Source organism: Cervus canadensis, chromosome 11 (genome assembly GCF_019320065.1).
Source record: "Cervus canadensis isolate Bull #8, Minnesota chromosome 11, ASM1932006v1, whole genome shotgun sequence".
NCBI classification, from domain to species: Eukaryota; Metazoa; Chordata; class Mammalia; order Artiodactyla; family Cervidae; genus Cervus; species Cervus canadensis.
Genome location: NC_057396.1, coordinates 68,001,325 through 68,028,531, shown reverse-complemented (window position 1 = coordinate 68,028,531; position 27,207 = coordinate 68,001,325). Strand labels below are relative to the sequence as shown.

The 27,207-nt window shown below is 40.6% G+C and overlaps 1 protein-coding gene across 3 annotated transcripts in view; it reads right to left on the bottom strand.

The window, feature by feature from the left end:
• The window catches only part of HSD17B12 (hydroxysteroid 17-beta dehydrogenase 12), a 171,925-nt gene that overhangs the window by 50,653 nt on the left and 94,065 nt on the right, over window positions 1-27,207 (bottom strand). For all 3 annotated transcript variants that reach the window (XM_043482240.1, XM_043482241.1, XM_043482242.1), the window contains exon 4: window positions 13,844-13,951. In XM_043482240.1, coding sequence (XP_043338175.1) covers window positions 13,844-13,951 — 108 coding nt within the window. The remainder of the gene's footprint in view (window positions 1-13,843; window positions 13,952-27,207) is intronic.

Below are 27,207 nucleotides of genomic sequence, written 5' to 3'. Positions count from 1 at the left end.
TTTAAACGGCAGCGTTTTAAATTGGCATTAAATATCTGTTCATTAGTGAGTTTCCTTGAATTCAAGTCAGGCACCAGAGGCAGATTGAACATTTTTGTTCAATGACCTGAAAAACCCTTTTAACTCATGTAACACACCATGTCTTTCAGAAAACGAGGTGTTATATGTACATGTAAGCTCAGACTTCCAAGCACTACCCCAACAATCATCACAGGACCATGAACAGATAGAAACTCTTTCCCATCGATTTCTCAGTGGAGTTCTAAGATTGGGAAGAGCTCAACGGAAGAGATGAGGCAGACGGAGAACAGAGGTGAAGACAGACCAAGAACAAGGACGAGGTAAGTGGAGAGAGAAGGAGGCGGCGGATCCTTGCAGAGAGGAGCTGTCAGTGTACCATGCTCAACAGTGTCTGCCACATCTGCCATCCAGGACTTTCAAAAACACCGAAACCGAAAAATCATATTTTAAAGACTCGGAAAATCCACAGAGTATTTCTGAATGTTACAGAAATATTCTAAATTACACCATACTGCTGTTTAAAAATCATTTCCACCTCTCGTACTTTTAAAAAATGATGAGAACATACACAAGATTTGTTTCTTCTGAATTCATTTGCTGCTGCTTCTACCCTTACTGGACTTAGAATCCTTTATCAAAACCAGCTGCTGTAGAGATAATGATGTCATTAGGAAATTCGATTTCTGGCATCTGGGTTGGGCATGAGGGAGGAGCAAATGACAATAAATTGCTAGAGAATAAAAGTCCATCTGAACGAACACAATAACAACAGATATGGGTAACCACACACAGACCACCTTCAACCTGCTGCCTCTTCCAGATTAATCATATGTAAGACATTAAGGCAGCTTAAAAACACACTGCCTAATGATGGGGCTTCCTAATACATAACAAATAATGCAGTCTTCTCTATTTCTCTCTCATCACATCAAAGTAGAAAACAGGATACTAAGTTTACATTTTGGTCACATTTGTAGTTGGATACACTAATGCAGTTCATTCATAAAAAAATGAATTTTAAAAAACGCTGCCACCTCACTTTATTGCAAAAGATACTGAATTTTTAAAAAAATGTAGACCCAAGTAACACCATGAGTGGAGAGAAACTTCTCTTATTTTAAGCTTTCGAACCAGGAGGGGCTGGATCTCAGAGGCCAACAGACCCAGATTTCAGTCTCTACTACCAGGTCCTAACGAGATGCAGGTGAGTTCATTCCAGTAAGCCTCAGTTTCCTCATCACCTTTATATATAAAATAGGCATAACAATTAAAGCATTAAATGGGATAATACACATAAAAATATTTAACCCAATGCCTGGAACATACTCTGTCCATGGAATTCTCCAGGTTACCCACCTATACTAGAGTGGGTAGCCATTCCCTTCTCCAGGAGATCTTCCCGACCCAGGGATCAAACCCAGCTCTCCCGCATTGCAAGCAGAGTCTTTACTATCTGAGCCACCAGAGAATCCCAAGTGAAACCCCTCAAAGGTGTGGCAGTGGTGGGCTTCCCTGGTAACTTCCTGGTGGCTCAGACGGTAAAGAATTTGCCCGCAATGCAGGAGACCTGGGCTGGATCCCTGGGTCGGGAAGATACCCTGGAGGAGGGCGTGGCAACCTACTCTAGTATTCTTGCCTGGGGGATTCCATGGACAGAGGAGCCTGGCAGCCTACAGTCCACGGGGTCACAAGAGTTGGACACAATGCTTGTATGAGCGACTAACACTTGGAATATACTAGTCTGTTAATAACTGGGGAGAAAGTTGTTATTGCTGGGTGGTCACTTATTCACTTTTTAAAATTTTTTAAAAAAATTTTCCATTTGTTTTTATTAGTTGGAGGCTAATTACTTTACAATATTGTAGTGGTTTTTGCCATACATTGACATGAATCAGTCATGGATTTGCATGTGTTCCCCATCCCGATCCCCCCTCCCGCCTCCCTCCCCATCCCATCCCTCTGGGTCTTCCCAGTGCACCAGCCCTGAGCACTTGTCTCCTGCATCCAACCTGGGTTGGTGATCTGTTTCACCCTTGATAGTATACTTGTTTCAATGCTGTTCTCTCTGAACATCCCACCCTCGGCTGCTTATTCAGCAAGTGTTTACTGAACTCCTATTTTGCACCCAACACTAGGGTAGGTCCTGGGGCTGCAGCATAATAGCCAAGGTCTCTTTTATTGTAATTAACCAGCACTGAAGTGGAAGATCCGTCTAAAAGACAGCTCCAGGCAAGAGTTAACCAGAATAACTTTACACGGATTGAATTTACCCTAACTGCTCCTGTACCCTCTTTACTTCATTCAAGTAATCTAATCTTACAGTCTGCGGAGTTTGGAAAGTGATGCAAAGAAAATTCCTTCTTTGCCTTATTTAACATATTGCTGTAGCTAGCACATGTTCAGACTCTGACAGATGATATTTGGAACAGCAAGTAAAACATTTTGCAAACTTTACAGTTTTCCTACACTTGTGAGTAGCAATTTCTAAATAAAAGAGAGTTTACAAGGCTTTAAATCTACAGCGCTTTTACTCAGAAATTGAAAAATTAAGATTGAGTCAGAAGCAACACAACAGAACATTTCAGCTCCACTGTTTAATTACAAACTGCTACGTGATGCTCATTACAAAACCATGTAAGATCTGCCATCCATCAAGTTGGAAGAGAGAATGAGGACAGAAGGATGAGAGAGGGTTGGTAGTTAAAGCTCAGTGAACAGGAGGAACGTGTGTCAATTTCATGAATGATGATTCTGCTTACATTTCTAAAGTCACAGATAATTGCCCAGTTTTAAGCTAAAGGTTTTGCTTTGTTAATACCACTAGTGGGTTTTGAGTAAAAGGAAATACATTTGAATTCAACCTTATTCTCACTTTAGAAATCCAATCTCGTTCAATACATCTGATGGAACTATAATGCACTATGAAAGTGAAAGGCACTCAGTCGTGTCCTACTCTTTGGGACTGTATGGACTATACCCACCAGGATCCTCTGTATATGGGATTCTCCAGGCACAAGTACTGAAGTGGCTTGCCATTTCCTCCTCCAGTGGATCTTCCCAACCGAGGAATCGAACCGGGGTCTCCTGCATTGCAGGCAGATTCTTTACCAACTGAGCTACGAGGGAAGCCCATTAGGCACTATATTTAGTCTAATAACGTTCCTGATGAGTCTCCTAAAAATTCCATGTAACTGTTCTGCTTGCCATCATTGGCTGCATCAGGCTTCTGCTTCATTCAGCGCAAAGGAGGGCGTTTACACCAGATCCCACTGTCTACTTGAATCTCCACTTTGCTTTCACACAGCTTTCGCAAGTTTAACATAACTCAAAATTAAATCATCCTTGTTTTCTACAGAATTGCTCCTGGTCCATGGTCTCTCGTCTTAGAGAAATAGCACCCAGCTACTCAAGTTGACCTGAACGCTGCTAATTAGTAATTGTATAACCTTGGACTGCTTTTCAATAACTTTGGCTACCTGATGCAAAGAGCTGACTCATTGGACAAGACTGATGCTGGGAAAGACTAAAGGCAAAAGGAGAAGAAGACAACAGAGGATGAAATGGTCAGGTAGCATCACTGACTCAATGGACATGAATTTGAGCAAACTCCAGGAGACAGTGGAGGACAGAATAGCCTGACGTGCTGCAGTCCAGGGGGTCACAGAGTCTGACACGACTTAGCGACTAAACAACAAAATAATCCTGGACAACGCATTTAATCACTGTAAGTCTATTCCTTGTCTGTTAAATGGGATAGAAATATTAATATCTATCTCATAGGATTGTTGGGGACTGAATGAGATTCATTAGCATGGTGCATGGCATATAAAAACACTTAATGAATCTCGGCAATAATAATTAAAAGCAAACTGCTACTATTCTTAACTCCTCTGTCAGACAAGACCTCTGATAAGGACCTCATCAGAAATTAGTCCTATTTCTATTTAAACATCTCTCCAGTCAATTCACTTCTATCCATTCCCACCGCCACCATTCTAATATAAGCCACCCTTATCTTATATTTCATTGCTGAAATAGCCTTATCAGTCTCCTTGCATCAATTCTTGCCTCTTCTACTCAGGAGTCAGAATGATCTAAAATGCTAGAATGGTATCAATTTACTGCTTACAACTCTACAATGTCTACACTGTCCTTCCAATAAAGTCCAAACGCATCAACCTGGATTTCTAAGACTTTTGTGGTGTCGCTTAATCTCCAGGCTCTAGCATTGCAATCTGTGCTCTAGATTTACAGACCTTCTGTCAGCTCCTCAAACCTGCCAAGCACATTCACCTCAGGGTTTTTATACATCCTGTTTCTTCTACCTAGAAACATCTTTTCTTGCAGGATTAATCAGCTTTCACGTCTCAACTTAAATATTACTTTCTCGGAGAGATCCTCTCTGACACTCTTAGCCTTCTCAGCAATTTACCCTTTCATTACATGAAACATATTCCTAATTACTTGCTCAGTGGCTGTCTTCCACGAAAGCAAAAACAGTATCAGTTTTGCTTACTGCTATCTCTCTGCAATTTTACTTGTTGAATGAGTTGGGGTATGACTATCAACACATAGGAAGGGACTTCCCTGATGACACAGTGGATGGGACTCCGCCTGCCAATGCAGGAGACAAGGGTTCAATCCCTGGTCCAGAGGCCTCCACATGCCATGGAGCAACCAAGTCTGTGAGCCACAACTACTGAGCTCACGTGCTGTAACTATGGAAGCCTGTGTACCCAGAGCCTCTGCTCCGCACAAGGGAAGCCACCGCAATGAAGAGCATCACAGCGGAGAGGAGAAGCCCTTGCTCACCACAACGGGAGAAAGTCTGCACACAGTAACAAAAAGACCCAGTGTGGCCAAAAGTAAATAAATACATTAAATTATTTTTTAAAAATAGAATCTGCCTGTAGCGGGGGGTGGGGAGGGTGGCGTGGGAGAGGAAGACAAACAATTAAGAAAGAAAAAAATGCTGTTTTATAAAGAATGCTGTATAATATAGTTTGCCTGGTCCTTGTCCCAGATTCCTGAATGGAAATGTCTAAACCCTTGGAATGTCTTTGCTATTCATGGTGGGGCCTTTGGATCACGTCTGAGTTTAAGCTAACGAGACAAAAAACCTGGGCTCAGTCACCGGCAACTAGAGTTGGGGCTTTGAGCCAGCTCCGCCGGTGGAAAAGGGATGGGGGCTGGAAATTGAGTTGAATGACTTGGCCGAAGTTTTGATTAATCATGCCTCAATGATGAAACCCCAATACAAACTCTGGACCCTGCGCTCGATGGAGCTTCCTGACTGGTGAACACACAGACGTGTGGGAAGGGTGATGAGTCCCGACCCACAAGGAGAGGGCGCAGGAACTCTGTGTCCGGACCCCTCTCGGACTCTGCCATTTGTGTCTCTTCGTTTGGCTGGTCCTGATTTGTACCCTTCACAAGAAAACTGTAATTTTAAGTATAGCAAGTTGCTGAACCTGAAAGGGTCACGGGAAACCACGAATCTGTGGCCAGTTGGTCAGACGTGCAGGTGGCCTGGGGACCTCCAAACTTACAGCTCGTGTCTGAAGTGAGTGCAGTCTATTTGGGGACTGTGTCATCATACTTGTGGGGTTTACACTAACTCTGGTGGTTTGGGACAGAACTTGATTGTATTAGAAAAGAGAAGTTTTGGAAATGTCCTAAACCCCAAGAAGGCATGAAAATTATATCCTGGCACAATAGAGTAAATTCACCCTCTCTACAAACTATCATCCTACCATCCTACCATGCTCCTCTAATTCTTTCTTGCATACTAAAACAAGAGCCTCTGTCCTTTCTTGAGCCAGAGTCATTTTATACCTGGGCTACAGGGGAAGGGGAAAAAAAAAAAAAGGAAAAGGAAGAAGGGTGCTTCCAGACATCCAAAGTTTATCACCAGTGCTCTCTCAACTAACCTTATCTTGCCCTTCTATTTTTCGTCCCCTCTCGAGGCACCCTTGGGCTTCCCTGGTAGCTCAGTCAGTAAGAGTCCACCTGCAAGTCAGCAGACCTAGGTTTGATCCCTGGGTTGGAAAGATCCCCTGGAGAACAAAACGGCAACCCACTCCAGTATTCTTGCCTGGGAAAGCTCATGGACAGAGGAGTCTGGTGGGCTACAGTCCATAGGGTCACAAGGCTTGGACACGACTTGGCAACTAAATCACCACCACCACCTAAGCACCTCCACTAGTCATCAACCTACCACTACAGTTTCCTCTTTAAGCCTCACTACTTCATTTCAAAATGATTTCTTCACATCTTTCATTAACTAAAATAGTCATTCCTCAAGGTGACTGATCTGGCAAGTAGACAGTAAACTGAACACACTAATACCAATAAGATGTAAATGAAGATGTCACTGCTCTTTCAGAGATATTTACATTTCAAAAGAAGGCACTTTAAAACTAATTTCTAAATAGTAAAGTTCCTGAGAATGGCAAGAAGATCATCTGTAGCTTTACATATTTTAAAACCCTCTGAAAAAGCAGCAAGACTCTTCTACTTGTAATTTCCTTCATCAGTTGGGACTGGGAAGCCACATAAAAACTTCCCAAGGTGCTTGAGATTCCTCCCCTCCCAGGGTTCCTAGAAAAGGTTTCCTCAGCCCAGTTCCTACAGCCCTGTGGTTCCCGCTCAGCCACCTGTTTCCTTTCCCTCTGACGCTTTGGGGACTGAACTACAAGGAAGCCTTCTAGAGATCTCAACCAAACTAATTCCCTGGGAGTTTGCCATTTTGAAGCTAACTGGTCCTTTCCCCCAAGTAGCTAATAATACTTTTGGGTCTTTTGTTAAGAAGCTTTGAAAATTAAGTATAAACGGTTACAGAGTAGACTGATCTTAACTATTAATCTCTGCTCAAACTATCTTTTAAGATATTTATTCCCAACACTCAACCATTTTCCATCCCAGAACACACACTAAGTTATAGGGGGAAAAACAGAACACAAATGCTTCTGATGTTTTCCCCATAATCCATAAGGCTGCACAGGTAAGGATAATCAAGAGATACTTTTGCATTCGGCTGAGAATGCAAAGACACCAATTAAAAAACAATCCACCAAATACATTAAGAGAACAATTATTTATTTATGAAGGGCACAGGAAGAAAAGAGAATAACATCTATTTCAGATTTTGCAATCAACTGACTTTTATTGTCTATACATACTGTTGTTATTTAAATGATGCCTCTTAATGTAATTATGGGCACTGTGTAGAGACAGAAAAAAGTTGATGGGTAATCAACAGGTCTAAGACACTAAGCCCTTGCAGATCGACACCCTGTACCCACTGATTTTCTGGACTCTACAAGTTACATAAACAATGACATATGGGTGGAGAGGACCTTTCATAGCACTTGGCATAGGGAAACTCTTGGTCCAGTATGCATTAAAAGCTTGAAAAAAGCTATGGTTGATTTTTTTAAAAAATGAATCACAAACTAAGCATCTTTGTCCAGAAGGACCTTTCTATTTTTGCCTCTAGAATAAAGAATGCCACTATTTAAAAGTAAAAAAAAAAAAAAAAAGGTCAGAGTGGAATTTGAGAAAAGTATTGTCTATGGCATACTTCAAAACCAAGTCTACTCCCCTGGCCTTGGTAAATTACGCCTTCTGCGATGTATTGTATGAAGTCCTCCAAACCAATCCGGAACACACACGCGAGTCTCTCTTGAGGAATCAAGTGAGCATTGTAACAGTCACATTCTGCTAACCAATCGTTTGCTTACTGAAAGCAGGACTGATGTCATTTTCTCTAAATAGCTGGAGTTTTTTTTTGTTTTTTTTTTTTAAGTTTTCTTAAATCTGTGTTTCTTGGCATTTGCCTGACAGAAGACAGACGATGTTTGCTTATTTTACACAAGAGTAAAGAGTTCATCATCTCAACCTTACGCATTTGCAGTCTGATCAAGTTATGGTGAGCTTTCAGTATGAATTCACAGAATTCATGGCCATTTTTTTCCCCACTTATCTTATTGAAAACTTAATATTTCTTTCCTAACACAGAGCATTTACTATTGCAATTCTGAAAACAGAAATTTTCTTTATTAAGCACTGACTATGCTTTTAGTGGTCAATGCTATTCAAACAAATGGAATATACCCTGGTGATTTTTCTTTCTTTTTATCATTACTGGTTTCATTAAAATTTTTTCAGTAGAAAAAAAATCTTACTCATGACTTAATATGGATTGACTGCTAAATCTTACTAGAAATCAATGTATATGTTTGTTATTTTAGGTAATGTTATAAAGGTGAGACTGACATTAAGCAGAGGAGGAGGGAGAATAAACTAAGATCATTTTCCCCTTCTTAGACAGAGGCGGAGGTATAATGGGATCTTGACTGGGGTGGGGGGAAGAGGGAACAAAGTGAAGGGCTATATGTTCAGGTAACAATAACAATAAAAAAAATCAACACCAGACCCCTCCCACAAGTTCTAGATGGTTACACCCACACTAGAGAAAGAACTATAAGGTTTAGGTTGAATACGATCTAGTAGTGAGATAAAATTTAGCTCATAAGGACATTTTAATATTTTCCTCAAAACTCTTGGCAAATTAAAATTATAATGCCATATATCTGCTAATAAATGTCAATAATAATTATACAAAGCTTATGATTAAGGAGATAGCTCTGACAGAGTAGGAAGAAAACAAAGTGTATAGCCAATTAATAGTATAATGAATGTGAAAGTGCTGCTATAAACTTTAAAGGAGCATTAGCTCTAGTTATTTTTATTATTGAGCTGCAACCAACCTAGAAATCAAAACTTAAGTTGTCTGTGTATGTGTGTGGGGGCCTAAGTAAGTATTCAATCAAATTGTTTAATTACAGTATAACTTCAAAGCCACACTGTTAAGATTTTAACCTCAACCTCAGCACTGCTGAGATTTCATCCTGATCATTCTTTGCGGAGGGAATCTATCCGAGCACTTGAGCATGTTTACCAGCATTCCCTCCCGCCCTTCACAGGGGCCAACAGAGCTTCCTCCTCTCTCCTCAATTAGTGACAATCAGAAATGTGTCTGGATATTGCCAGACACTGCAAAATTGCCCAGGTTAAAAGCCATGTCAAAGATTAAGAAAAACCTCGTAGTTATATGTATGGCTCTCCCACACAAACTGAGGATGAAAGACAGCCAAGATGAACTGGAGATAGATGTCTATCACTAGGCATGTGTATGACTCAGATGGTAAAGAATCTCCGTGCAATGCAGGAGACCAGTTTGATCCCTGGATCAGGAAGATCCCCTGGAGAGGAGGGAATGGCTACCCACTCCAGTAGTCTTGCCTGGAGAACTTCATGGATAGAGAAGCCTGGCGGGCTAAAGTCCACAGGGTCGCAAAGAGTCAGACACTATTGAGCAACTAACACTTTCACTTGGTGTGGATGGCTACCGAACATTTAAAATGTAGCTAGTCTGAACTGAGATAATGTTATAAATGTCAAACATACCCTATGACTTGAAGACTTGCTATGAGAAAAAGAATATAAAATGTTTCCAAAAATGTTACATGGATTACTTGGTTAAAATGATAAAACTTTGGATATAGTGGGTTAAAATAAAATACATTACTTAGTTTTTTTCACTTATTAAAAATGTGGCTACAAGAGAGGTTAAAATCACATACGTGGTTTGCATTATATTTCCAGTGGACAGTGCTGAACTTGTGCAAAAAACTACCCCTCTTCCACACTAGTTCCAGGCAGCCCTTGATGACACAGGGCTCTGTCCCAGTTTTCCTCTTTACTTTCTCTCCATTCTCCTTGGATTAGCTCCAGTCTCCTTTCTCCAAAGAGACGACTACTCAGAGATGACTGACCTCTAAGCTCTCTCTCTCGTTCAGAGCTCTACTGTAAACTAGACCCATAAGTCCAGCTTGACAACCCCACCTGGTGGGGAGGGGATGAATTGGGATCGACATAAATACACTTCTGTTGTGGGGGTTTTGTCGCTAAGTTGTATCTGACTCTTTTGCAACCCCATGGACGGTAGCCCACCAGGCTCCTCTGTCCATGGGATTTCCCAGGCAAGAATGCTGGAGTGGGTTGCCATTTCCTCCTGCAGGGGATCTTCCTGACCCAGGGATCGAGCCCTGAGTTGGCAGTGGCAGGCAATCGCCTGCATTGGCAGGTGTATTTTTTTTTACCATTGAGCCATCAGAAAAGCCCACATATACACTACTATATATAACATAGATAACTAACGAGAACCTACTGTATACCACAGGGAACTCTCTTCCGTGCTCTGTGCTGACCTAAACGGGAAGGAAATCCAAAAAAGAGGAGATACGTGTATACGTATAGCTGATTCGCTTTGCTGTACAAGAGAAACTAACACAGTATTGTAAAGCAACTATACTCAAATAAAAATTAATTAAAAAAAAAACCCATTTGAGCATGCTAGAGGAACCCCAAACTTAAATGATCCTCGTTCCCAAAAAGATTCCTTTTCTAGGATTCCCCATTTTATTAGATGGTATTATTGACACAGGTGTTCAAGCCAGAAACCTGAAGGTCATCAAGAGTTCTCCTGCGTCTCTCACGTGTAGAGTCCTGCTTCCTCTACTCGGTCCATATTTCTGGAATCACCCTTTTCCCTACCCTACTGGCTAGGCCACGTCACCACTATTTTTTCCTGTATCAACTCTGCCATTCCTTTTACCCTCTTTATTACACCCTGCCCTCCCCATCTCAACACTTTTCCCACTGATAACGATTTTTGATCAGGGTTGTCTTTCCATTCAGAGCATTATACTACATAAAGCCAGGTACTTTCTTGTTCATTGCTGCATCTCCAGTTCACTGACTGGTGACTGACTAAGGAAGGGTGGAAACTGCAGACTCGCAGGCTGCAATTTACTCAGGGGCTGGACTACAAAAGCAGCGGTTCCGTAAGCATATGTGGCCCAGGAAAATATCAATTCTTAGGTCTCAATAGTAATGCTTATGTACTGACACAAGTCCTAGGATTCTGGAAGTGGGTACCCTGTACCTCATCCTTCATAGATCTACCTATTGTGCTTAAACTCACGCTGTAGACTTTCTATATACTAGGTCAGGAAAGAACAGCTGAAGAATGCCTTTTGTAACACTCCAACTCTAAAGGAAATCAACCCTGAATATTCACTGGAAGGACTGATGCTGAAGCCGAAGCTCCAATACTTTGGACACCTGATGCGAAGGGCTGACTCATTGGGAAAAGACCCTGATGCTGGGAAAGATTGAGGATGGGAGGAGAAGGGGTGAGAGAGGAAGAGATGGTTGGATGGCATCACCAACTCAGTGGACATGAGTTTGAGCAAACTCTGGGAGGCAGTGAAAGGCAGGGAAGCCCGGCGGGCTGCGGTCCCTGGGGTCGCAAACAGTCGGACAGGACTGAGAGACTGCACAGCAGCAACAAGCCCTTCAGCAGCCTGACTGACACCTGACATCTTCCATCTTCAGTGGCACAGCCCAGAGGAGTTACAATTTCAAAGTCACCTGGTGAAAAGCAGCTGAAATCTTACAAAGCTAAGGACCACTGTGATTAACTGAACTACCCCTGAAAGAAAGCCATTCTCCAAGAACGCAAGTTCAAAATAAGTCTCCTCTCATTAGGGGTCCTCAACGCACCTCCTGGCCTAAGTCAGACTTCACTCTCTAATCCAAGACTAGCTGGAAAGGGTTTTGGAGAGATTTTGGCAGTGTCTATCCTAACTAGTAAGCTATAGCTGCTACTCACTTGAAAGTTTAGAAAAAAGTCCAGTTTTAACAATGTTAGTCGTGATTTACGCTTAGCTAAAGGAAGAAGAGCTTGTGAAAGACTCCAGGCGGTGTATGCACTAGAGAAGAACAAGGCAAAGACTAGAACAGTGTGTTCACTCATCTTTTGCTCTCCTATAAGTATGAGAGTTACATTGAGGGTAAGTGGGGCATGGTGATGGTGACACGGGCCAGGCAGGGGCTGAGAAGATAGCATAGTAATAAAGCCAGCGTTAACCCCAGGCCCAAGGGCACCATGGAGGGTGATACGTGTATAGTACTTTTTAATTGCCTTACCAATAAATTACATGAGAGGTCATTCCTTTATAGTATGAGGAAGACAGGTGGGGTCTTGACTAAAGAAAAATTAGGAAACATTTTTTAAAAGTATTTTCTCTGTCATTCCTCCTGTTATACTCCAATACAGAAAACAATGGCAAGTGCCAGGTTCACACCAATGCAGGCAGGGGGATAAAGAGATTTAGTGAAGAAGTGATGTTTTTCTGAACTAGATGCCCTTTTCCTTTCTAGAAATGAGTCAGAGAATGGCGGATAACTTTTTGAAGCCTGTATTTTTTTTTCTCCTTAAAATCTGGTGAATCTTTTCCGTAACAAGGTCTAATAGTTCCTACATCTCAGCAAAAGCATCGATTTTCGGTAATAAGAGTAAGGTAGCTGAGGTGTAACATAAGGAAGTAACAGACTTGGAAAAAAACAAATACAGTAAGTCCGCTACACGTGAACCTCCAAGCTGCAAACTTCCAAAGATGTGAACACGCACCCACATGTCCAGTCACGTAGGTCAGTGCGCGTGTGCGGCGGACACTGTCACATGCACGCGTCCTCTACAGGCGGCGCTGCTTCTGTGTACTTGACTCTACAGTACTGTACAGAGGCTGGATGGCATCATCGACTCAACGGACGTGCGTCTGAGCAGACTCCAGAGATGGTGAAGGGCAGAGAGGCCTGGCATGCTGCAGCCCACGGGGTTGCAAAGAGTCAGATACGACTGGGCGGCTGAACAACAACCGCATCGAGTGCAGTCGTGCAGTATCTTTATTTTAAGCCCAGGATGTCCGAAGCAAGCTTAAAGCAGCAGTGATATGGCTGGTACACCACTGCTGAAAAGTACGGTAGTACTTTTAGTACACTATTGAAAAGTACAAAAGTACAACAGTACTCAACAGGACTTTTCAAGGTACTGTGTGCACTGTGCAAGATTAAAAACATGTTCTTTTGTTTTTTCTGCTTGTTTGTTTTTTATGTGTTATTTGTGTGAAAAATATTATACACCTATTACAGTACAGTATTCTCTAGCCAGCTGTGTTAGCTGGGACCTAGGCTAACTTTGGCTAACTTACTAACTGGGCTTATGAACACACTCTCAGAATGGAACTCGTTTTTAGGTAGGGGATTTTACTGTGGTGGCTAAAACCCAGATACAGTTCTCAACCTCTGTGTGACCTCAGGCAAGTCACTCATCTGAGTCACGTCTTCTCAACTGGGTTGACAGTTACCCTCAGTGGGCAAAAACTGTTTTGGGCGCGTGGTGTGAGCTCTTGACCTTTCTGTATATAAAGCACAGGTATAGTACATAAACAAGATACACAGTGTATCTGTGGTATTAAAATTTCATGGGAGGGAAGATTAGTGGAAAATAGTGTCTAAAAAGACTCCTTGTTGGGGAGAAGGTAATACTGAACAAAGGCTAAGAAATACCCCTCTAAGCCTTTATTTCCTGAGCTATAAAAATGGGTCAGCATCACCTGCTGTAAAAGATTATAACAATATAGCTATATTTAAATACATACCGAGAGAATGAAAGACTGGAAATAAAGCGGGCCGAGAAAACAACCTAAATTGTAGTCGTCATTAAAATACAACACAAAACGTAAAGATTCACGCATATATAAAAATTAATATCATCTAATGACCATTTGTATTAATAAGACAATTTTCTTTTCACTAGTTAGGCCACCAGTTGAACACCTAACATTCAAAATGAAAACAGTCCTAATCAATAGATGCAAGAAGAATCTATAAATGTAACAAAGATACAAACCTAAAACACCAATCTCAAGACCTGCCAAGCTTGTTTTAATTTTGTCATAAATATCTTCTAATGTAAAGTCAACAGCAATGGTCTTTGTTTCCACTTTGAATTTTTCTCCTAGGGAAAAAAAAACACAAATGGAGAGAGGATAATTAATATATGGCAAATAAGATTCAAGCATTTGATGGCATTACTCTTTCAAACGTTTTCCCTGCCCCAATTTGAGATGAAATTTAGACCAGGATAATTTTAAGCAATCATGAGACCATCTAAGAGATGCTATAGAGTCAGCACAATAGTTCTGAAGTAAGAATTCCAGTGTTATCACAGAGTTGCCTGAACGTTCCTTAATCAGTTCTCCTATAAATCAATAATGATGACTTTTTAGACCCTTAGGTACAAACTATAAAACATGGTTCATATCATCATGCTATATACTCTTTAAATATCTCTAGCTTTGTGATTTTAATTGCAAACTGATAACTTCTTTCTTTCTGGAAGAAGTCTCTATGTCACAAAATATTGTAAAGTGTGATCTATTAAACAAAAAATCCATATTATTAATCTGGAAATAAAAAGAATATGATATTAGAATTTGGAAACTTGGTTAATAGTAAATAGTCGCTACATTTAAAAAGCCCACATAAAATGCACAGTAATGGAGCCACAAAGTGACACAAGAAAGGCCTATGTTCCAGTTTGCACAGGACTATTAAGGTCCAAACAGAGCTAAAGAAGAAAGAAAGAAAGAAAGTGAAGTCGCTCAGTCATGTACGACTCTCTGCAACCCCATGGACTGCAGCCTACCAGGCTCCTCAGTCCATGGAATTTTCCAGGCAAGAGTACTGGAGTGGGGTGCCATTAAGGGAAATAACAAACTGAGAGGTGAGATACTGGAGAAAGCATACTCATGAGAAGGAACATGTCATGTTGATTTCTGCCTTCACTAGTGAGCTGCTCTGAGAACACAGCATCAACTGTGAGGTTACCGAGACATCGGTACCAATTTCACTTCCACACTTATTTGCTAAATGACTTTGAGCAAGTCACATACCCTCTATGGGCCTCTGCATCCTCCTGTGAAAATGAAGGTACTAATACTCATTAGTACTATCAACACAAAGGTACAAAAATATTACCTTTAGTACTATCAATACTACTATGTACTGGCATACAGGAGGCAGTCCATAAAGTCTCTGAGAATGTTTATTCTCTGGAACTGGATGAGAATTCAAAAGAATTAATTTAAAAACCCTACTTCCAAAAATAAAATGTTCTTCCTTTGAAGTCAATGCCAGCTCATCACAGAATATACAGCATTAATCCTCAGAGATTTCTGTTCTTGACCTAAAAGGATTTATGTCTGAAACTAAAACAGCTGGTTCATGACAGATTTATTCTTAGTTAGACTCAATGAAAAGTTATCGACCCTAGATAGGAATCCATGAATAAACCAGAGAGGATAATAACTGACCTGGAAAACACCTTATCTAATGTTAAAGGTACACCTACAATTCGAATATAAATGAGTTATGATATGTGTTCATGTAATGGACAGCCAGTTATAGGGCTGTAATTTCCCCATAGCTGGTCCAACATGTCTTATCACAAATGGTTCACAGAATTTACCACAAGTAAGTAAAGAACTTTGCCTTTATTAGAGCCACCAATTCACAAGAAAAAAGACAAAAATCAAAAGGCTGAAGGAAATCTTTTATTGAAAGTAAAACTTTATTCCAGAGGTAAAATAAGATAAAATTTATCTATTTATTTAAGAAAAGCAAAGTCTGTTTCCACACTAGCACTATACGCTGACATTTAGGAAAATTTCTCTCTAGTAATAAAATCCACCTAACAGCCACTGAATCAAATTTACTTTTAGATCTCAGAAGATTTGGTGAATATACTTCCATGGCACAGCCTTATATACCTATGGCATAAGTAAGTTTTCTTATGTCGCCACATTAGGATAAACAAAATGGTTTTTGATGCAAGTTTTTCCTAATATATAAAAATTTGAACTTATACCTGAATTTTTCTGAATCCTGCTCTAGTCCGGTTAACACTGTCTTCTTTCTCTTTTCTTTGCTGCCCCTATTGTGGGCTTTTCTTTTTTTAAAAACATAGGTCAGATCCTGTCCGTTTCTTCCTTGCAAACCTCCAAAGGGTGTCATCTCACATACAGTAAGAAACAAAGTCTTCAGCAACAGCCTGATACCAAACTCATCTTGACCCACCTACTCTCCGGTCACTCCCCAGCCTTGTTCAGAGGGGTCCGGGCAGTTCTGTAGACACAGAATCTTCTCCAAATACACTCACGGCTTTTGCGCTTTCTATGCCCTCTGTCTGGAATGCTCTTCCAGATCCCGTGTCTCTGCTGGGTCAGAGAAGTCTTCCTTGACCAGCCTTTAAAAAATGCAGCTACTCCTCTACTGCACTCCATCTCCCCCTTCTCTGCTTTTGTTCATTCCACTGTGCTTACCCCTCTCTAATCTACTATGTACTTTGCTAATGTACATGTTTATTGTCGTCCGCTCCCACCAGAATTAAGCTTGTGAGGACAAGGACTTGGATCTGTTTTGTTCAGTTGCTCAACAATGTCACAAAGGTTCCAGGGTCCTTCCACCCTCTCTTATTCCTCTAGACTGGCTCTTCTCTTGGTTTCAAGAGGGCCACTGCCATTCCAAGCATCCATGCGGGTAACGTTCAGAAGCAGCAACGGGACATCCTGTAATATATTATAGGTCCCTTTTATAGTGAGGAAAACTCGCCCAGAAGAATCCAGGAGTCTGCTCTCACATTGCCTTTCCCAAGGTCATGGGCTATGCATGCTCTTGACCAGGGCCGTGGACCAACTTTGAGGACTCCATGAACTCCCCCCGAAACCACCACCACCAAGCTGTGTGAGTCAAAAATAGTAGCACGTACATAAAAACAGGACAGGTGACGCCACTCTCTGGGCCAAGGCCATTAGAAGAGAATAATGACAGATGTTCTAAAAGGCTGGGGTGGGAGACAGCTGGCTTCCTTAGGAACTGTGGAAATAAATCTAGGCATCTCCCCCTTCCCCGCTTCCCATAGCCTATCAACTCTCATCTGACCCTGCCAACAGAAGCCAACACAGATGAACAAGAACTCTCCGTTTTAAACATGAGCACAAGGATGCAGCAAGCACCCGGAACATAAGTGGGGACCGTTATATTCAGGTTTGAGCAAACCTTTTGGCCATCCCAACATAATCTTCACTTCCACATTCACCACGTCTCCTACCCGAGGCTCTTCATACGACCACCAGTCTACAACCCAGCAACAGCCCACCACTAGAGAAGAGTAAGAACTTCACCGAAGCTCTGGAGACATACTTCTGAGGACCCTGATCCTTGTCCACCACAACGGTCCACAACATGACTGCCTCTGTCATCTTTCCTCCAAGGTAGAAGTTGTGATAAGTTAAAATCAATACCCTAAGTGCTGTGGGATAAAGATATATAACAATTCCTCCAATTATGTCTCAGCATTTTTTTTTTTAATTACATAAAATACTTTCTTTTGAAAAGTAACTTTTTTTCTTGCGGTACCTCTCTTTGCTGGCTTGAGAAATGAAATTAAACTCATCTCTTGGTATCGATATATTTTGTTTCTAGGACGCCCTGTGAATATAAAAATCCACGGAGGCTCAAGTCCCATATTCGGCCCACCACATCCACTAATTCTACCAAGTCAGGATTGTAAACATAACACGTGATCCTGGGGTTGGTTGAATCTACCACGTGGAACTCATGAACACAGAAGGTAGTGAGTACTACCAGTAAGATCTGGACCAGAGTTGCCCAATTTCCCATGCAGGATACATGAACTAAAAATCAAGTTCAAAAGCAAAAGGGATATTTTTGTAACCCTCCATAACATTTCTCTCTTCTTTCAAATAAAAATATAGTTAGAATTAATTAGAAGTCAAATATCACACAGTACCTTTCTTCTAAAAATGCTGATTGTGCTGTTTTCGTTTTTAAGTGACCTCTTTTTATTTCAACCTGTCACTTTGTTCTTACAAGATTCCATTCTGGTTTTGTGAAATCTCACCACAGGAAAAAGTATTCTTTTCAAGATCTAGGTCTCTCACATCGGTATTTAGAAAAAGGAAGCTTAACAGTTAGTTGCTTTTGTTTCTTTAAAGTCAAAACAAAACCAATCCAGGAACTTTTGAAAAAATTACCATAAAATTTAAAATATCAGCTATTGAAATAACTACTTTATGGCAATTAATACTCTGAAGATCAATATAGTTCAACATTTTGCCAAGAGTAGAACCATTTTTCTATTTAACACAAAACAACACTTTTCATTTAAAGTAGAAGGAGAACAGTTTTTACATATTACACCAAAGTAAAAGCAAAAGTGCTGATTTAGAATCTCCTCCTATATTATTGGAACTAAGAATACAGATCTGACACCAATCGTCTGGCCTCTAGGATGTCCTAAAGAACTCAAAGGTACCATGTAAAATGCTTAGGGCTGCAGTTAATAGTCTACCAACTAAACAGGAGTAATACCTGATAACAGCTATTACAGTAATAATTCATAAGTTATCATTTGCTAAGAATCAACTAGATGCCAAAAAGTTTACTAAACGACATATGTCTTTTAATCTGCAGAAGAATTTACTGGTATCTCGCTGAAACTTACAAGTGACTATTATCATAAATTTCAGTTTTCATCATTTGAAAGGCTATCATTTATTTACGTTTTTTTAAATTTTGAAATAATCTCAATCAAAGTTGCAAATACTGTACAAGGAACTTCTTTCCTGAGCGATGTTTCGTTCAGTTGCTTCAGATTCCATCACCCATAAACACTTCAATGCAGCCATTCTCAAATAGTGACCCATGACCCTGGTGGCTCTTTAGAGTCAAAATCACTAAGACATTATTTGCCTTTGTTAGTTGGTGATAAATGCACCAATAGCACAAAAGTAATGGTGGGTAAAACTGCTAGAATCTTTGCAAGAAACCTAACTATGTTAAAAGTCACCGTGTTCTTCACATACCTGCAGTAAAAAAGAAAAAAAGTCAGTTTCGTTATAGAATGGCTCCTGATGAAGCAGTAAAATAATTTTTATTAAATCTCTACCCTTGAGTACACATCTTTTTAATGTTCCATGTGACAAAATGGGAAGTCTACATAAAGCACTTTTTCTGTGTACCCAGTATAATGGCCGTCCTGAGAAAAAGCAAGCACAATTGAATTGTGAGCTGAATTAGCTGCCCTTTTTTCAGGCAGCATCATTTTCCTTTAAAGAACAACTGACATAAAAACTGTAATTATTCAGATTTGGCAGACATATCCTAAAAATGGATGAAGTAAGTCTGGCACTTCAACAAAAGCAACAGGATTTACTGTCCATGGTAAAATTGGAGATTTTAAATGAAAATTAGAATTCTGTAAAACTTATATCCACCATCCTGAGACTGAAAGAAAATATTTTTTTTTCTGATGAGATTAGGACTGATATCAGCAATTTTAATTTGGCGGGGGGGTGGGGGGGGACTGTGTCAACATTTGTAAGATTCGCAGAACTCAGGAATCAATATTTTCCAAAGACCAATCATAAAGTTAAAAAATCATGATGGACAAAAGACCTATTCAATGTGGGAGATAGACATATGGATTTTAAGGTAATGGAGTATGAAAAGTTCATTGATATGTTTTCAGATTCCATATCACAACAAACCTTGAAGAAATTTCCACTTAAGGAATGCTGATGCAGTAACCAAAAAAAAAAAAAAAAATCCACAATTATCTGAAGAGGCTACCCAGATCACTTTCTCTTCTCCAGCTACGTATCTGTGTAAACCAGAGTCTCTTCCCACGTGCTGTGCTTACCTGCTCAGTCGTGTCCGACTCTGTGACCCCACGGAACACCAGGCTCCACTGTCCATGGGGATTCTCCAGGCAAGAACACTGCAGCGGGTTGCCATGCCCTCTCCAGGGGATCTTTCCCACCCAGGGATCGAACCCACATCTCCCGCATTGCAGGCAGATTCTTTACCATCTGAGCCCCCAGGGAAGCCCAAGAATACTGGAGTGGGTAGCCTATTCCTTCTCCAGGGCATCTTCCTGACCCAAGAATCAAACAGGTGGATTCTTTACCAGCTGAGCTACCATGGAAGCCCGCCCTTTTTAAACTTCAACCAAAAGAACATATCTTCACATAATGAGTACGGAAACAGATCTGCAAACACAACTGTCTTCTATGTCAGATATCAAAGAGAGTTTTAAAAATGTAAAGTAATGCCACTCTTCTCACTGAATCTTGTTGTTTCAGAAGACAGTTACTGTCCTTACTAAAAATACATTACACTTAACACAGAATGGGTTTATTGCTATTACTTTTACATGAATTAAAAAACTATTTAAAAAAATTAGCCAGCTTGACTTTCTAATACAATAAACATTGATAGCTGTATCCTACATAAACGAAAGCTCTATGGGATTCTCCACAATTTTTAAGTGTATAGAAGTGTATAAAATAGGAAGTTATGTATAAATATGTATAAATATGAGAATGTCCCTTTCATATTTAATTCCTACAGTCTCCTAAATATTATATAAGCATCAAAATTAAGAAATTAACCTTGATACAGTATTGCCTTGTAATTCTTGGAATCTATTCAAATTTCATCAGTTGTCTCAACGATGTCCTTACAGCAAAAGGATCCAAATCAGAATCACCCATTGCATTTAGTTGCCATGTCTGTGTAGCCTTTCAACCTAGGACAGTTTTCCGGTCTTTTCTTGACCTTTATGACTTTGACACTTTGAAGATCACAGGCCAATTACTTTGTAGAACATCCCTCAATTTAGGTTTATATGTTTCCTCATTATTAGATTCGGGTTATACATCCTTGGCAGGAATATCATAGACATGAAACTGTGTTTCTCATTGTACCCTATCAACTGTCCTATTACCCATGATCTATTTGATCTCTTATTAAAATGGTAACTGCTTAGCTCATCCACTGTAAAGTTAGCGTTTTCCCCTTTGTAATTACAAATATTTTGGGTTTTTTGTGGGGAGAGATTTTGAGACTACATAAAATTCCCTTTCTCATTAAAATTTCAATGTATGCATTTATTATTATGAGTCTGGGTTCATAACTTCCTATTTTGTTCAATAATTATAATGTCTATCATTTTAATTTTAATGTTCAATTTATCCAGATTTGACTAATGGGAGGGAGTCTCTTCAAACTAGTTTCTGTGTCTTTTTGATACATCCTCATTATTCTTTGAATACTTTCCTGCATTCTGGCACAATAAGATATTCCAGGCTCACCTTCTATTTTCCCTGCTCCAGCCCTGGAACTAGCAATGTCTCCAAGGAGCACTGCACCCTTTATTAGAAAACAGTATCTGGAAACCGAGATATGAGTGGTGAGTTTACTCATTATGATTGAAGTGTAGCTGCTCCCAGAAAAGAACATAGGCTTTGGCAACCAACTTCACAGAGTCCCAGGCATGAGACAAATCCACACTGGGCCGTGTCCCAGAGAGGACTCAGTGGCCACTGAGAGACACTATCTGAGACGCTTTCATAGAGTAGCCAAAGGCGCTGCAGGCAGGCCCTGGTTCTTCTCCAAAGCCTGGAACATTGCAAATGTGTCCAAGTATCTTACATACAGGTTTCCCAGGCGGTTCAGCGGAAAATAATTCACCTGCCAATGCAGGAGATGCAGCTTCAATTCCTGGGTCGGGAAGATCCCCTGTAGAAGGAAATGGCAACCCACTCCAGTGTCCTTGCCCGGGAAATCCCATGGACAGAGGAGTCTGGCTGGCTATGGTTCATGGGGTCCCCAAAGAGTCAGACACAACTTAACAACTAAACAACAACATCTTAGATGCACAAATGTCTTTGATACATAATGTGAAATAAAGGCTGATGAAACACTGTAGTTTCTTAGTTTAAGAAGGGGTAGCTTTATTTGGGGCCTTGCCTTGGTAGATTAGAGTATGAAATAATATTTGAGCTGTAAAGGGCAAAACAGACTCTTGGTTACCTATGGAGTTTCATGCTAAAAACATATAAGCAACTCCACATACTTTGCTCAAAGCATTTCCAGCAAGTACACTAAACAGATACTGAAAAATAGATTCCATTTGTCCACAGAAACAATTTTATAATTGGAATTTCTGGTACCAAAATCAATCATAGCTAAGCCCAATAACATAACATAAATATACAAACATATAATACCATTAGCCTCTATAATAATTTAAAATAGTAAAATTATGCTCCCAAATACTGATTGTCTTAAGGACCCAATTTACTATAAAGTATGTATTTAACATGTAAAAAATGTAACTATCATATCATAAATTTGTTCATAAAACATGTTGGTCCCACTTAATATACAATAAAACTGGCTTCCTAAACTTTAGAATGATTTGTGTAGAATGGGCCTTTAAAAAAAAGTTCAAGGAGGTATGAGTTAAACCTTTTAATTAACAAGTTTCTCTGCAGCAGACAGAGGCAATATCATTTCTATTACCCTTATGGTTGCTTCAAAGCAATATAGTGGAAGTTCAATACATATTATTACAATGTATATATCATAAAGGCAAAGATGAAGTGTTTTCTCAGTACTTAAAAACAGACCAACTAAGATGGATATTAGACTGTAATACCAAAGCACACGGGTTGAGTCAAAAAAATTATTAGAAGAGTCCCTGAACTCCCTAAATTTGTAGGCAAAATACTCTGTATATGTACATATTTTTTATAGAAATAAGGTTTTTATTTGGAATCACAAAGCGGTCATTACCCTCAAAAGAATAAGTGTTTTTGGTTTAACAGCTCCCCAGAAATAACCACTGTGAATGGTCTGTTATCCTATAGACCTTTTTTTGATGCATATAGACATATACACACACAGAGTTGGTTCTTGAGTTTTGTTATTTTTTTATTTGTACATATGTGGCATTGGCAGACTGGGTTTTTTGTTCTTTTAAACAACAGTAAGACCAGACCTTCTCTAAATATGTTAGTCTCTAAATTGTTTTTTAAATAAAGATGGCCTTTCAGGTCAGTACCTACTGAGAGATATTTTTAATTACATAGAATTTCTGGGCCATAATTTAATGAGCCATTCAAAACACAGTATGAGCGGGCACAGATCTAAAGAATTCATTGTATTAGAGAGGGGGAGTGTAACCTGGCAAGTTATAAAAAACAGAATGTGAGAAGCCAACAAATGCAGAGGGATTTTATAGGTCACCAAGGCTTTATTAAAAAAAAGAGAGAGAGACAAAATAAGGACCTAGGAAACTACAGAATGTTTATGTTAACACTAAAGTGAAAAGCCGTTTGACCAGAGAAGTGATGGCTGCAACTAAGGCTGCTCCCTCACATATGCCCGCCCCAGCTTCCAAGACCCTTCCCCCAGCCAAAGCCATGATAATAAAAGAGAAAAAAACATACATACACAACTAAAGAATGTAGAATAAATCAAAATCCAAGGCAAGGATATTTGTAGTCTAGTTAAGGCCACCTTGGGAATGGCCTGGGTGAGATTTGGGAAAGACTGTAACATAGGCAACAGACAAAGGCATGAAGTCATAAAAGAAAATGCTGAGTAACACATCAAAAAGCCCTACTGAGTCAAAGCATTCAAGACTATTTATGGAGGTCGGTCACTGTGGTCAAGACAGGCAATAAGTCACATGACTGCTGCTTTGATCATCTGCATCAAGGTCTGGAAGGAGTCACTGACCAAGAAGAGGTGGCTTATGTTCCCAGTGCCCTGCGTTTAAGCTGGTCTGTTAACACAGAACCATCTAGGGCCTACCATCTCCACTGAGAGGCGGGGCCCTGTCTCTAATCAAACAGAAGAGTGGATTAGGGAGTCACTGATAGACATGTGGATCATTTCTCATATCTCACTACTACAACGTGCGTTGAATATCCTGCACCTAAATCTTCATGCAGTTAGCTACTTGAGTTTTTCTGTAAGGTAAGTTCCTAGATGTAGAACGGTCAGGGTATTTGTATTTTTAAATTGGGTACAGGAGAAAAAGGAATCACTTCGGCTTTTTTTTTTTTCTTTTTCATGATTTTATTTATTTATGGCTGTGCAGGGTCTTCACTGCTGTGTGGGCTTTTCTCTAGTTGCACCAAGCAGGGGCTACTCTCTAGTTGTGGTGTGTGGGCTTCTCACTGCTGGCTTCTCGTTGCAGAGCAAGGGCTCCAGCGTTCTCAGGCTTCAGGAGTTGTGGAACGCGGGGTCAGGAGTTGCGGCACAGTAGCTTACTGCTCCAAGGCATGTGGGGTCTTCCCGGACCAGGGATGGAACTTGCACCTCCTAAACTGGCAGCTGAATTCTTTCCCACTGAGCCAGCAGGGAAGCCCCTGGGCATACTTTAGATTCTAGTTTTCCACACGGGTATCTGGTGAGAGGCCAGGATCAAGAGGCCTGGCAGCTGGGAGTCCTCTGCCATAGTTCTGGCTCTGCCATCAAAAGCTCTGGGGCCTTTGGCAAGCGCCTCAAATTTTCTGGGACTGTTTCCTCCCCTCAAAATGTCCAGCTGCTCGCTCAGTCGTGTCCGACTCTTCGCGACCCCATGGACTGTAGCCCACCAGGCTCCTCTGTCCATGGGATTTTCCAGGCAAGGGTACTGGAGTGGGTTGCCATTTTCTTCTCCACACCTTTGGCTTTTTTACAGTCTGAATTAATTAGTTGATGAATTTCAGAAAGCCAGAAGCATTTCTGTCATTTTAAAAGAAAAAAAATAACTCCTCTGGTCAAGACTCGCTCCCACGTCTACAAGAACTATAAAGAGAGCCAAGCTGCAAGCAGTAAACCACATAAGGAAATAAAGTGTTGAGTAGAAGAGAGGGGAATGCTGGAGAGGCCTGCAGTAGGAAAACGAGAGTCACTAAGACGAGTTTTGGAAAGGTTCACCAGGCACTGGCTGAGGGAGGGTGGCCAGAGGCAGCAAATGCGAGGTTTCCTGGCAAGGCTGCTCCCTTCATGGGAATGGAAATGCCAGACTTTTCACTTGATGCCCCTAAACACACAGACTCTCTGGGCAATAGATGGCATGCTCACGAAGGGAACTTCCGGCTTTATTTTGCCTTCCTCTCTACATCTGCCAACAGGAGCAGTGACACTGATAAGTATCCTAGCCGTCACCATATTTATGCTTTCTATAAAAAAATAAATAAAACTGGACATTTAGTTTTGTTTTGCTGTTGTTCAGTCGCTCAGTTGTGTCTGACTCTTTGCAACCCCATGGACTGCAGCACGCCAGGCTTCCCTGTCCTTCACCATCTCCCGGAGATGGCTCAAACTCATGTCCATTGAGTCAGTGATGCCATCTAACCATCTCATCCTCTGTCGTTTTGTTTACCAGCCTCTTAAAGTTGATTTCATGCAAGTTTACCCTTGGAAGGCGTATTTACTCTGAATATTCGGACAAAATCAGGTTTCAGCTTCTAAATCTTGGGTCAGTTCTCCAAGAGTTTCCTTTTGAACTGAATTTAAGCTTTCTGTCTTAGACACACATGCACATGGATTCTGTCCGTCCCCTACCCTGGCCAGCACTCTTTGGCAGCAAGCATGAATGCATTGTTGCGGGCCACTCCAGGTACCCCACCCCTTGGCCACTGAGGTCTGCCTACAACGCGATTCCATATTCAGTAGCGGAGCTCAACATGCTTCTCTGACAATGTGGAACTCTTGTGGTCTGTTTCTCTCATCTCATGGGCTCCTCTAACAAAATCACAATGGCGACCTCTGAGTGCTTGCATGTGCCAGGCCCTGTGCCAAGTGTTTTCCATGAGTCATCTCACTGAATTCGCACCACAATCCTAGAACACCATGCTAGGACTGTCTCCATTCTAAACCGAAGTGAAATAGTTCGTCCAATACCAGAAGGTTCTGTCAAGAGCCCGGATGGGTCTGGAGAAGGCGTCCTGCTCCCAGTCCCACTCTCTCTTGATGGCATCAGGTGCTGCTTCCAGATTAACTGAAGCTGGTAAGCCTTCCATTTAGATCCACATTTTTTGTAAGGAACAAAATAACAACATTTTTTTTTCAGTTTTAGGATGACTCTTGCCGTGCTGAGGTTTATTGCTACACTTAACCCATAAGTGTACTTTTGAAACTCTCAGTGTATGAATATCTGGAAACATGGCCCGTAATACCTTGAGTTTAGCTAGTCTCCTCTTGATGATGTCATTCAAATCTGGGGAGTTAAATCATCTAAAAAGCATACCCTTCAGAATTAGGAGACTGGGACCGAGGTATCTGCGCTGTGTGAAGCAGACAGCTAATGGGAACCGACTGGATAGTGCAGAGAGCTCAACTTGGTGCTCTGTAGTTGACCTAGACAGATGGGACGGGGGTGCTGGGGCGGGAGGGAGGTACAAGGAGGCGATACACGTATACTTATTGCTTCTACAGCAGAAACTAATCCAAGATTGTAAACCAACTATATATTTCAGTTAAAAAATAAATAAAGCATATGCTCCAAAGTCTCTTTATAAGGCAGTTAATACTATGGACATTCACTCACTCATTCAACAAATATTTCTTGAGTGCCTTTTATATGTGGGAATGTTAGCCATGACCCAACTAATCTGCTTATCTTGGAGCTCTGAGTTTATTGCAGGGTAGGGGGAACCAGGAAAGAAACAAGCAAAAGTATAATTCATCTTATTTGGTAATAAATGCCATGGGGGAAAAAATAAAAGCAAGGTGAGAGGGACAGGGAATGACCTAACAACAGTTCTTTTAAAACGAGACTATTTTTTGAAGCTAAGAAATTCTATTCCTAATGTGTTAAACTGATACAACACTGTTTAAATTCCATGACAACCCTAGTCTATGACAAAATCGTAGTATCACAGGTAATTAATGGACTGAATCAGACAACTAACTGAATGCTGAATCCTCAAGAAGTAAACTTTATTTACTTGTATTTACTATACTTTTCAATTATTTCTAAGCAAAAAATGAGCACTTGAATTTTTTCCAACTGACGAATGTCATACAATTTAATGTAAAATATAAAGACATAATGTGTCTGTCATTAATAAAGTCCATGTCTCTCTATATGTATTTCAACTAAGTTTTTAGGAAGTCTCACTGGTCGTTTTGAAGAAATCAATTCATGTATCCTAAAGGTAATAAACTCAGGCAGACCCCTGGCAGTCACAGAACTGGGCCCTCAGCCAATATTCTTCTGTAGCAACATTTCCTTTTTGCTTTATAAGCTTCAGTAATGACCACAGTGTCACTGCCATGAAGAGTTACCTTGAAAAGCAAGAGATCTTTTATCTCCCTTTTATCCTCTCCTGTTCCTCATTACCAAAT